This window comes from Alligator sinensis, unplaced genomic scaffold, assembly GCF_000455745.1.
Source record: "Alligator sinensis unplaced genomic scaffold, ASM45574v1 scaffold284_1, whole genome shotgun sequence".
NCBI classification, from domain to species: domain Eukaryota; kingdom Metazoa; phylum Chordata; order Crocodylia; family Alligatoridae; genus Alligator; species Alligator sinensis.
Window position 1 is genome coordinate 524,840 of NW_005842105.1, and position 13,667 is coordinate 538,506.

The 13,667-nt window shown below is 39.5% G+C and overlaps 1 protein-coding gene across 6 annotated transcripts in view; it reads right to left on the reverse strand.

Moving 5' to 3' along the window:
• The window catches only part of PRKD3 (protein kinase D3), a 97,533-nt gene that overhangs the window by 3,491 nt on the left and 80,375 nt on the right, over positions 1-13,667 (reverse strand). For all 6 annotated transcript variants that reach the window (XM_025205149.1, XM_025205151.1, XM_025205147.1 and 3 more), the window contains 8 exons: positions 12,470-12,746; positions 8,673-8,725; positions 8,005-8,077; positions 5,661-5,767; positions 4,928-5,089; positions 4,191-4,289; positions 1,780-2,047; positions 873-958 (listed from right to left, as the gene is read on the reverse strand). In XM_025205149.1, coding sequence (XP_025060934.1) covers positions 873-958; positions 1,780-2,047; positions 4,191-4,289; positions 4,928-5,089; positions 5,661-5,767; positions 8,005-8,077; positions 8,673-8,725; positions 12,470-12,746 — 1,125 coding nt within the window. The remainder of the gene's footprint in view (positions 1-872; positions 959-1,779; positions 2,048-4,190; positions 4,290-4,927; positions 5,090-5,660; positions 5,768-8,004; positions 8,078-8,672; positions 8,726-12,469; positions 12,747-13,667) is intronic.

Genomic DNA, 13,667 nt, shown 5'->3' on the forward strand with positions numbered 1-13,667 from the left:
CTCTTTCCCCCAGTTACAAGTTGCCTCTTCTGGAATGAGTACAAATCATGTTACAAATTCCACTTTGTTCTGTTCCTGAGATCCATGCACATGCTTGGTGAAGCTGAGTGTATTAATAATTGACAGAACTGAGGGGAAAAAGAAGTGGGCTATAATGGGCAAAACTCTACATATTGTTAGATAGGAAATAAAGCAATTCTGGAACAGACAGAAAAAACTGACACACTATATCATTCCAATTATCCTCTCCTCACTATGTAAGTCACTAAGTACAGATAAAGTCCTTGATCAGTACCCAGCCATTGAGACATTTCCCCACACAAGCTGAGCTCACCATTCCGCAGCCACTGTAATTAAGCATTCATAAGGAACACTCACTATTATACAAAGATGACAGTACGGCACTATTAAGGGCCTGCTGCAGAGTTATCTGCTCTGCCATCACTATGACCACCCACTGTGGCCCTGAAAGGAGCCATGAGTTGTCTTCTCCTATGTACAACAGTGCTATATTGTTCTGGTTACAGGTCAACTCTATATGCAAGTCAAGGGTGATTTTTATAGTCCTTTTGAAGGGGAAAAGGCAGACCTCTAATGAGAACATTATAGTAACCCTTGAAAGTACAAGCAAGAATCCTATCAACATGAGGAAGGAAGCCATCAGGAGATGGAAGGTTCCCAAAGATATGGGGGGAGAAGGAATGGGCACATTCAATGTTAAAGTGTTATTCTAGTTGCCACCTCAGTGGTTGCAACGCATGGCAGTAGTATTTTAAACATAAAATCAATCCTTTATAAAGTTCTCTGAATCTAAAATGACAGAACTACATACAGCTCTTAGCCTGGCAAATAAAAGAGACATTAGTTTCTACCTGTAGCCATGGGTGACTAAGAGATTTGTCAACACTGAAACGTTTCCTCATCTTCACTTGAAGCAGATTGTTGATTAAATCAATGGCTGAAAGGAAGAGACAATAATAAAAAACATTCAACAATTTTACAGCATTAATACAAATCTATTTAAAGTATATGCAACACCAAAAGGGTGACCTAAAATATATAGCCCATCTTTATGAAGCTGAATCATACCAATGATTTCTAAGCCTTAACACAAGTGATAGGTCCAAGCATGAACAATCCTAAGCCTTGGTGACGTTTGGCTTTAGATCTGCATATTCTGGTTCATCCACTTCATCAAGGGACTGGACCAAAACTCCAGATACAAACTATCCTGGACTTAGATTGTGCAGGAGCAAAATTCCAACTACATGCCGATATTTTATATGCATCTGTATATCTGGATGTACATACACAGTTGTACTTAAATAGTCAATAACATATTTTAAAATATGAAACAACATATAGCCTTGCAAAATGTAATCTTTTATTGGCTTTCAGAAAAGATGCACATCCTTAATTCTAGCTCTCCTGTTTTTAACCTCAGCAGTTATCCAAGCTATATTTTTTTCATAAAATAAGCTATTGTGTCAACTTTCATCAAAAAGCTTTCTGAAAATCTGGATATTAAATCCATTGGTCCCTCTTTTCACAAGAATAATACTTAAATGTAAACACGTTTAAACAAGATTTTTCACATCTATTACATTACTTTGCCAGAGAGTCATTAAGCTGTCAGCAATTTTCACACTTGTGTGGGACTCAAACTCATAATGCAATTCAAAAACAATTAATTCCAAAGACCTACATGTAACAAAAAAAGGCTATACAATATAAAAATTTTAAAGAACATATTATAAGTGTTCGCTCCAATTTCTTTACCTTCACTAGAAATTTCCTTCCAAGGGTTTGGTGGATACATAAATGCTGCATTTTGGATTTGATCATTTATATCTTCATCTTCATTAAATGGGAATGTACCACTAAGGCTTACATAGATGATAACTCCCACTGACCACATATCCAGAGAGCGATTGTAACCTTTACTCCTGAGCACTTCAGGGGCAAGATAAGCAGGGGTTCCCACCACAGAGCGCCTAAAAGACTTTTCACCTATGATGCGTGCAAAGCCAAAGTCACACAACTTCACCTGTAAAAGTAGCACAGAACCGTTAAACTGACAGTCTTCTGGTTGACTTCATAGATGTTCAACTGCCCAAAAGAGAAACCCCTGACATAAATTATAATTCTGAGGTGATCAGGGTGTTAATCATGCAATAAAATGGCAACTGGCCACACATTCATCAAATTTATGACAGCACAGAACAGCAAACCAGCCACAAAGATGTTACTCAAAAAACATCTTTGTGGTTGGTTTCTATGGCACCATAAATTGAATGTGTGGCATGCCCCATCACCCCAGTACTGACAATCAGTTGATAGTCTATGTCAGGATGCAGGCTTACCAGGTCCTGGCAAGGCTCAGGACATGAAGCAGCTATGGGGGTCTGGCACACAGACCACCCCTTCCTGGAGGTGGGGAGCTGACAGAGCCCATCCTCAGCTGCATACACCAGTTTAGAGGAGGCACCTGAGTGTTAGCAGCTGGGGATGAGGGAGATTCCCCATTCCTCACTGCTTGCACAGGCACATCTTTAAACTGGCTTCCCCATCTCCAGCTGTGGCACGGGGGGCACCATGAGCTCAACATCAAGGAGCTTCTCCCCAGTGTCAGGCTTACAATGCTTGGGAATATATAAAAGCATGCAGGCATTCAGCCAGGGCTCCCAGCTGCGCACACGCTTTTTAAAGGTCCAGGGTGTCATGGATCCAACAACTGGGGAGGGTCTGCTTCCATATTTAAAGTGGGGTACAACCCCTCCCCCCCATGCTGGCAGTCATGTGATTGGGGTTTGAGGAAGTATGTCCCATTCCCAATGCTGCACAATAGCATGGTGTCTGCAATTTGGGGAATAGGGTTTATACTTTTTCAGACTCCAGGCTGCCTTAGCATCTACCAGCAGCCAGAGTGTGGTACTTAGCATTAGTTCTGTCAACATATTTAACAAATCAGACATATTGGGGGAAAGTATTATGAATAATATTAGTGCTGCATTATAGAATGATACACAAAGTTAGCCTGCTACAAAAAAATCATGCTAGCTAGAGGAACTAAACTATTAGCAGTTTGTATTCTGTTCATGCCTATGGGTCCTAACCAAGATCAAGGAATGACCCACTGATCAGTCCCTATCAAAACATTAGACAGACCCAACAAAGGGGGACTTTCAACCTGCATCTCTGACTTCTTAGCCCACTGCTCTAACCATCTCACCACAGGCTAGCCATTATCCAGTCTCCTCTCTAGCATTTCTTTTTGAGCCATCCCCCTGGGCATTCAAAAGAGGGAGATATGTGGGGTCAGGAAGAACAGAGTGAGCTTGAGGGTGAGCTTCTGTAGCTCAGCAAAAAAGGGTACTGATCTGGAAGCAGAGAGTGAGGGGTGTTATTTTCTTGCCTGGTTCCTTGTTCCCGGTGAGGCAGACACTTCCCCACTGCCCTGTTCTCCATGTATGTTATCAAGTATTTAAATGCAAAGTGCAGTGGCTCAGCTTCAAAAAGAACACTGGAGAGGAGACTAGATCATGCCTAGCCTATGGTGCTGTGGTTATAGAAGGGAAGAGGCAGAGAGACAGGCAGAGAGAGGCAGGTGCAAGGGGGAGCACACCTAGAACCTGATCCCCCTACTTCTTGGTCAAGTGTCATAATCACTCAGCCATTTTGACCAAAATATGAGGGCCCTCCTTTGTCTCTCCCCCACACCCATTAGTTATGAATTTCTGGCCAGCTAAATGTTCATGACTTCCCCATCCCCAGCTGCACCATGAGGGGCAATATATCCAAGCAGTACATACAGGTCAGGTGTGCCTACAAATCCATGCACATACCTAGGCAGCCCATAGTCTACTGTGCATACTCAGTCTGCATGCGAATGCTTATGTATCCACACTGCAAGGGTAACAATCACAACCTGTGTGAAAGCACCAAAAATCCACTTATACAGCTAGAAAGCTCTCATTTAGATTGGAATCTTATTTCCCTTTACATACCTAAGGTCAGGCACAGTACTTAAAGAGATGAACAAGCTAAACTAAATTCAGGCAAATTCAAGTAATTCTAGCTAGATTTTGGCTGCAATCAGCATAACACTGCCACGTGACAGACTAATTTTGAATCCTTGAATCCAAAAAAAATTAACAGCAAAAGGAGATATTAGTTAAACCTTTACTCACTTGAGGGAATGGCTCTGCTGATGCTAGTAGTACATTTTCCGGTTTTAAATCACAGTGCACAATATTTTTGAAGTGTAAATTTCTCAAAGCAACAAGTATCTAAAAAAAAGAGAAAAGACATTTTCAGAATTAACAGAGGCACAGCAAGTGCAAGCATCTGGGCACTAAAGAGCAGACATACTAAGTCAGGGTCAGCAACCTAGGGCCCAACAGAACTATTTTATTTGGCGTGCAAAGCCCAGGTATTAGTGGTGATTCGCATGCACAGAGGCCCAGTCAAAAGCACCAGCCCACTGCTCCTAAATGTAGCTGAGCCCTATAATAAGCAATGCAATAATTCAGGGCTGCAGACTTCAGTTTTTCAGCACACTGATGGAATACAAAGGTGTTTTTTCTTCTCCCTTCCCTAATCAAACTTTCAACTGGTGTTATTTTTTTTTTTTAAACCACACATACATGTACCTTTGTAAAAACTTAGCTTTTGATGTCCCTTTAAATGTAAACAATTAACCTTAAAAAAACTAGTAGTGAAGATTGCCATTCAAAATAAAAATCTGAATTCTTTTCACATCATTTGAACCTCTATTAGATATGAAGCCTACCATTACTGTGGTGTCCCCTGAAAAATAATGACTGAATCTAGACTATCCTTTAGGGCACAATCAGTTACAACACAAGCATAAGAGATCAAAATCTGCCTATGAAGTAAAGGAGTCAGACAGCAATAGAATACCAACCTGGGTTACCATGAATTTGGTTATTCGTTCTGGGAGCCTACTTTTCTCACTGGACAAAATCATCTCTAGCATATCTCCATGCAGCTTTTCCATCACAACAAAGACCCGTTCTGGGGTTTCAAACATACATTCCAGGTTTACAATCCCAGGGTGGTGCAAATTCTAGAGAGAGGTTAACATGAAGAATGTGAATCTGAAACAACTGGCTATACACCTCATTGATACGAATACAGAAACAAAGTTATGAATTACAACAATTACAAAAGCAAATAAATTGAGAGTTATATAAGAAACAAAGGCCTAGGACAAATGGAAATATTTTAAGGTATAAAGACTTAGCACATGAAGTGTTGGCAGGCTGACCATTGGAACTAACTGTTCTATTTAACTGAAATTATATCCGTGGACTGTCTACAAAATGAGCCACTTCAAATCAGACATGATTAGATAATACAGAGATAAAAAGAAAATATACGGACAGATGGGCAAGAAAAGTAGCTATCCAAAAATCACATGCATTTGTCTGCTTCTTGGGGCAGTCATCAGTAAGCCAAGGTACATGTCACCGGGCCCAGTGACAGCAGTAAATAAACAGCAGCTAGCAAAAATGTATTGATTTTGCTGACAATCAGGCTCCCTGTCCTTTCAGGGTGGCTTGGCACATTAATTACAAATCTATATTTTTTCTAGAACAATCAGCTCAAATGTATATTAAAAATGCATCTCCCTGTACCTGCAGAATGGCCACTTCATTGCGAAGCTGACTTTCCTGTTTTGTAGGGAACCTCATTTTATCAATGACTTTAATGGCCACATCTCTTCCAGTCTTCCTATGTTTTCCTGAAAGAAAAGTGACATCAGCTATCATCATATGGCTGAAACAATCATTCCTCTTTATAAAAAGTTACAGGGAAAAGGCACATTTTCCAGAAGTATAAGTGTTCAATACCTGCCTGACACAAGTATGACAAGTTCTAATCCTGAAATGCAGGCATTTTCTGTGCATGCTGCTTTGCTGTCTAGTCTACACATTGATAAATGGTACACTAAGTAAAATTCTCTCTTCTGCAGATGACTATACACCATTAATCCCACATGAACCGACAAAATCCTGGCTCCCTCTTCTAGGTTGATGTTCATGGCAGGAGTGGCTATGAGGAAATAGTAGGAATCCTCTCTTGTGTTGCTCCAGAGCTCAGAAACAATACTTCTACAGTGTGCAGGAATCTACCATGAAGATGTACAGGCTTATTAGCTACAGGCTTATCCTTGAGGAAGAGTTGTATGCATGAAGGACGACAGCATTCCCCAGGAGATATGACACCATCATCAGAAATACAGACTCGAGGTTAGGGGAAGCACGTAGGTGCTGGGGCTGCACCACTCAAATGGAATTTATACCAATTCAATGTGAAACAGCCTGCCTCGCCTTACAGAGAAGGAATGTTTCAAGTGCTGGGTATAGCTGTCTACCCAGTTTCACTCCCCGCAACCCGGTGTACCTACCAAGCTGTTTTCTATAACATTAAAATTAATCTCTCAATTAAGAGGCAACATTAATTAGATCAGAGACAGAAAGACTAATAATCTAACAAATTAATATTAAATCGAGAATGAGTTTGTAACAAAACAAGAACATGGAAATATCTACTCAAAAGTGTTGAAATCTTTCAGAAAAGTATATAGAAAAATATACAACTGTAGTGAGAAAGACAGAAAATGCTATATGCACCGTTAGACACATGCTACAAGGAGACCAAACTACTGTCACATAAAACAACCTAGCTAGACCTCACCTGTAATTCTGTATTCAGTATGGGTGGCCTTGACTTATTCAGGCTATAGTAAGTTCACGAAGTAATCAACACAACACCGTACCTGCCTTAAAAATTTACATCATAAATTATCAAAAGCATAAGCTAATTTCCACTGGACAAAATGAGGTCAATGTAATGAAGACCTGATTCAAGTTCCAACTGCCAGTAAGGCAATCAATCAGTAACTGCAGAACAAAATAATTAAGGCAGATTAAAAGGTCTATGAAAATGTGATGTAGCCTAGAATGACAAAGGAAAAAGTTTTGCATGGATTTTAAAATACCTATTTGCACTTTTTTTTGGTCATTCATTATCAATACCAAACAAATCCTTGGGTGACAGGAACCACAAAAATAAATCTAAAAATTATAGACCTCCACAGGGTTAAAAATATCTAATAAATACCAAGGAAGAGATCCTAGCTCTACTAGATAGTACATTATGCCAAAGTGCAAAAGAAATAACATCAGTAGTAGACTAACACAAAAACCAAAATATAAACATTAAACTTCAGACTATATAAGCAGGTGACCATTAGACTGACAGACATTTAGTAAAGGAGGAAAAACTAGAGTTGTACGGACACAAAAAAGGATTAATCTTAAAAATGCAGGTTCAAAACCATTTTAATACATAGGCCTTGAATTTGGGAGTGCTATCAAATCTTTATACCAATCAAACTTCCCCTCTATTCCTCAATATTTTTAAATCCTTTAATTCCTGTTTCTTCTAATTGTTTAGAGGGGATAAAAAGAAATAAAATTATGCACTGTGTTCTGCAAAAAAGAGATGCAGTCTCCATTCTAAGTAGTAAATGGAGTGCCTTAGTGAAACTCTCAAATCTATAGGTTTGTAACCTATAATTCCTCCTCTGGCTTCAACTTCCTGTCCCCACCTCTACCTCTAGGACTGGTACAACACGGCTCATGGGGCCCCCAGAGCTTGTGGCTCTGGGAGACCCAGGGCTACAGCACAGTACAGTAAGAGGAGGAATGGGGTGCCAGCAGCATGCAACCTGGGGGAATCGCAGGCTCCAGATACAAAAGTTGGACAGCCCTAGTCTAAAACAGAAGATTCGTCAAGGTCATTTTTTTTTACATTAAAAACTATAGCAACAGAACTGTATGCCACCAAGACAACTTAGTTATGAGTAAACAGATACAAAATATTTAATTTTATAGAAAGGTATCTAAACAGATACACTGACCAACTATACTGCCAGCATGAGTAAATAAATAATGAGAATCTACAGTAACTTACCTCCATATACAATGCCAAACTGACCAGAACCCAGCACCTCATCAGCAAATATCTGGTACACAGAGCTGATATCCTATTGCATGAAATACATAAGCTATAAATATCAAGAGTAAATCAGAGAACAAACATCCATTCTAAGATTCATTGGTACTGGTTAAATTATGCTAAAATAACTTTATTAACAAATAGCTTAAAAAATTCAAACACTATGCTGAACAGTCAGAGCTCCACAAACTTCAGTGAGCCTATGATAATTTACACCAGCTGAGAATCTGCCCCTCTGAATTAAACAGAGTAAGACACAGTTTAGAGAAAAAAAGAGAAAAGAAAGGATTATTTTGTTCTAATACCCATACCCAGTTTCCATCCAATTATTCTGAGAATTTATGGATCTCAACTCTCTCATTCCTCACATTCTTTTTCTGAAACTAACTCCATTTGCTCTTGGTTTTTAATAAAAGACAGTCAAGCAAACAGTTAAAAACAGGCTGCTAACATTCATTATACTTTACTAAAGTCTCCGTCTCTTAGTGAAGGAGATTTATCAAGCCAGAGTATTTGGAGCACTACTCCAAAGCTTAAGTAAATTTTCCCTATTTTGTATGCCACATTTAAGAAAAGTCTGGATATATAACATTATTATTATTTACTTTATTTCTGTGACTCACCACATTCTCTTGGATCTGGCAATTTGAAACAGAGATGCTGAGAGATAACTCCTCTGCAATAAGAAGGAAAATATACTACCATAAGAGAATAGCACAAAAAGCTTTGTTAATGATTAAAAATCTTTGCAACTGAAATCCAGAAGCGTTGCCACAGTGAAAGAATGTATCCCAACATTCTGCAGGAACATCACGTTCAGATTCAAAAGTGAGTAGTCTCATGTTGATTTAGGTAAAATGGTCTTGGGTGAAATTTCTGCAACACATTTTTTGGAAAAGCAGTAAAATGCCAACATTGAGGAAAACAGGTAGAAAAAGTAGCACAATTTACACAGGCCCAGGAGCTGGGAACTGAAGCTGATCATGATCTGCTGACTGCTTCATTAAATCAAGTGACACTCAGATTTTCAGGTAGTGAGCTAGAAAAAACAGGGAAGCATGTAAAAGATAGCATTTCCTTTGGTTAAGAAACTAAGTAACTGCAGAGTCAAGAAAGGCATAGGTTTTTCTTTATTACATTCATCTATTCTAAAGCAAGCTATAGAAGATCCCCGTTTAGAAAATAATAGAAAAATCTCTCTCATGTTTGGCAGATAACATTTTAGGACACCATAAATCCCCTAGATTTAAGGAAGCCTCTAAAAGATGCAATGCGAAGCACTTTGCATTTTAAAAAAATATCAGACAATTGATAATTAAGAGTATATAGAATTTCTCCTCATCAGGCAACCAACTTAAGATATGGCAAGAATATAATCATATGATGCATAGGCAAAAAAACAAAAAACTAGTTCAAGAAAAACTGCCTTGCCCTTATACTCCAAAATGGAAGTCAAGCTTCCCAGACAAAACAAAGACCAAGTTGATCCATGCTGAACAAATTCATGGACAATATACACAAATAAATATGGTACTGTTATCATACCATATATCACTCAAAAATGACCTTTGGGAACACAGTTCCACAGCCCAAAGAAGAAGCCTGCTGCTGCTTTTCTAACCATCCAGGTTCCCCTGAAAGCAAGGCTCTACTGAGCTAACATGGTAACTAACGCCAGCTCGCTGGAATTAAGTTCCTCTTAACATTACAGCTGAAAACTGAAGAAATTGTGGTTCAATTTCACATATGCACACTGGTTGTTCTCCTCTACTTGAGCTGGTTAGGCTTCAGTGTTCAATTTAGATCAAGAAACAGAAGCGTTCAGGAGAAGAAAAATAAGATATACTCTTCCTGAACTTTGGAAAAAAGTAGATTAAGTAAAGAATAATGATTGTAGAATTCCCGTTACTAAGACTATTGAATAGCCAAATGCAAGAATGCCTGAACAGTACGCGCATCTACACAAGACATTTACTGCAGAGTACGCTAGCTCTGTAGTAAACATCTCGTGTCTACGCATGCAGTCCTTTTGGGCCACAGGAAACTAATTAACTCCACAGCAGGACAGTACTTGTAAATACAAGTACTATCCTGCTGCAGAGTTCCTTACTCTGCAGCACCGTACGTGTAGACGCTAATGCAGCTAGCTGGGACACAAGGGTGCTTCAGTGGGGAGGCTGCCTGCTGGCTAGTCCCACAGTAGAGCACCATCATGCCCCAGCCAGTTCTTTCACGCCACACTAAGCTGGGTCAGAGCAGCCCTGGGCTGACAGCCTGACCCCCTGGGCTCCCTGCCAGCCAGGCTACTCAGACCCAGCTCAATGTGATGCAGTCTCAAGTACATGTGTAAATGCATTATCCAGGAGTAATAAACTCCAGTGTGATATATGTTGGAGTTTATTGCTGCACACTAACACCACATGTAGACATGCCCAGTAAGAAACTGGACTGATCACCATGTAAGTGATGGTGACCCACCACAGAACCCTCCCAAAAACAGATTCTACAAAGCATACAAAAAACAGACTGACCATTCTCTATTCAATACACATTTGGAGACACAAGAATTCTACTTCATGCCATCATTAATTTATACTCAAAATACTCTTCTCAAGAGCTACTTCTACTCATATAGTACCATACTGAATTCTCTCTCCCCCAACTCTTCTGCTTTAGGTCTCATCACACTCCTTAAAGAGAGTTCTGTCACTCCACATACATTGAGACCTGGAGAATTCTCTCTGTAAAGACATGTCCTATGATCATCAATTAATAAAAGATGCAACTACAAGGCCCTTACTTATATAAAAAAAATACTGGATCCATAATGCACATGTAAACAAAATAGTTTGCCTCCTAGACAATTAAGGATTTTACACCTGATGGATCAACAGCTGCATGTCTATATACAGCCATTATTTTTTTTTTAGTTTCTATAGCCACATTAATGACTACTTTCACCAACAACTCATTTACTGACAGATTTTGAGAATATATCATCTTATCAAGGAAGATATATATTGTGTGTATATGTGCCCATGTGCATGCACACACAGACGCACACACTTTTTTTTTTTTTTATATATATATGAAGTTTGGATACTATATATATTACTATATATATTTCAGGGGTTCTCAAACTTTGTAATACCATGACTCCAAGTGCTGGATGGCAACGGGGGATGGGGAGCTCACGCATAGCAGGCGCCGATGCACACCACTTTCCCACGCCGCCACGCATACCCCCTTGGAAGTTTGTGTCCCCCTTTTAAGTTGCTCGCAACCCACCCCGGGGAGTTAGAACCCACAGTTTGAGAACCCCTGTATTACTTAATTGCTTTCCGGGGGGGGGGGGGGGGGGGGGTGTGTTTTTGTTTGTTGTTGCTGTTGTTTTCGATACCAAAAAGAGACTCTGGTCTTTATTAGTATTTTAAAAGAATTAATTTTGAGAAGCTGGCTTATATAGAAAAGGCTGCTGGGAATAGTTTTTTAGTCCAAAAAAGCAATCCCCCAATTTAAATACCAATACAGGTCTTCGTTAAACTTCATGCTAATCCCTCATCATTATTTGTGTTTTCAGAATATGCCTTCCCTTCTTGATTAAAAGCTGATAGCTGAATGCTGCCGCGGACATCACTAACTGTGCAGAATAAGCAGGTATCTTTGTAGCTAGAGATTTAAAGAAGGAAGAGAAGGGAAGCACCAGCAACAAAGAACAGTGAAGGGGAAGCTCAGGAGAGGGGACATAAACCAGAAAAGGGGTAAGAATGAATATTTTTACCAAGCTGCTGCAAAGAGGCACTTGAAGAGACAGACTGGAATATCTGATTCAGAGCAGCAAGGACAGTGAATCTGATCCTCTGCTAGAGAAAGAAGGGGGCAGGGAAAAGAAGGGCGATGTCTTTCTTTTGCCCTTTTTAGTACCTGCAGCACAGCAGGAGTTTTTTCCACCACTGGAAACATTTACTTCCCACCATCAGCTCCCTTCCTTCTTCCAGCATATAGAATTTAAAGGGGCATTGTAAGATGTGAAAGGAATGATAAGAGAAGTCTACCAAAGAAGATCTGAATCCAATCAATTTAAATGAGTAATACCCCATGTTTTACTATTTATATTACAAATACTGTAGTCAAGGATCTGCATTACATTCATAAGCCACATGTGAATTGTATACTCCTACAATAAAGGTTTTCCCATATGCATTCATAATGAAAATATTACAGATTCTTGACTACCATTTAATGCTACAAAAGATGAAAAATTACCAGTTAAAATGATCAAATTCCATAAGTTCATAAAAAGGCCCCAATTCAGCAAACATGTGCTTAGCATTAATTATGTGCATAAGTGCCTTGAAATGAAGCCTATATCAATTACAGCTTGAGTATAGGAACAACAGTGCCTTGTCTGCCTGCTTACTGTGATCTTTTCCTTGTCCTGGTGCAGTGCAAACGCTAGCTTGAGGAGTGACTGGCATCAAGGCCTGACGAATGGCTTTCTCCCAGCCCTGAGCTACGTCAAGTCCAACTCCGGTGGCAGCAAGAACAGGACTGTGATGGCTGCTGCCAATGTTTTCGCCAACAAAGTACACCATGGTGTCAGTGATGATCTCAAAACAATGTGGGTTGCTGCCCTGCACCATGTTTGAGAAATCTCGAGGCTGAATCACCTGGAGAATTTCTGAAAGTGGAATCTCCTGAAGAAAAATATGAAGCATTAAGAAAAACAGAAAGTGTACATGTATCTATAACATACTGGTGCACAGAACTTTAAATAACAAGTTAAAAGCCATAACAAATTCACCACCTGAGTAACTGTAAGTGTCAAGCTTCATACTGCTACCAACTCCCCAACCTTCCCAAACTGTCTGTACTTGGCCAGAAGGAATTCTAAGCTTGCTTCTGATCCCATTTTATACACTTGGTATTTAACCAGGACTGCTATGAGCTTAAATAGAAGCACATTCCAGATCAGTAGCATGGGATCAGCTAACTGGGTTATCTTTTGCTTTCATACAAAGCGATATTGCTTTAAATTTGGTCCAGTGAATTCAGTGCAGAAAAAAATATATAATGTAACACCATTTTTCCTTGAACAACTTACAATCTAACTAAGATGACACAACAAGTGAACATGACAAGGAATGGTGAAAGGAGAGACAAGGGAAGCAATAATAAAGAATGTGGTTACGCAGGGTAGCTCATGAGCACAACTTCACAGGTCTGATTTCATTATTTTTTTAATAAAACAAATCATTGCCACATTAGCAATCCCCGCTGTTCCTCTACCTTGCCATTATCAACTGGCAATTTCCAATAAGATGATGGTAGAAGTGGTCTTGGGGAAGAGATTTTAAGAAAGAAGTGGTTGTAAATTTCCAGACTAGTTAGGGGAGGGTATTCCATGCTCATGTGAAGGTAGCAGCAAAGATGCTTGAAAAAACAGACAAGCAGGTGAACTAGGTTGGCATTGCAGGAGTAAAAGGGAACAACAAGATACAAGAGTAGAAAAGTGTGGCAGGCAGAATTGTGAAGGGTTTTAAAGGTGAAGACAAAAAGGCCTGAATTTAAGTGATAGAAAACAGGGAGTAAGTGAAGGGTTTCAAAGAGGCGTTGCA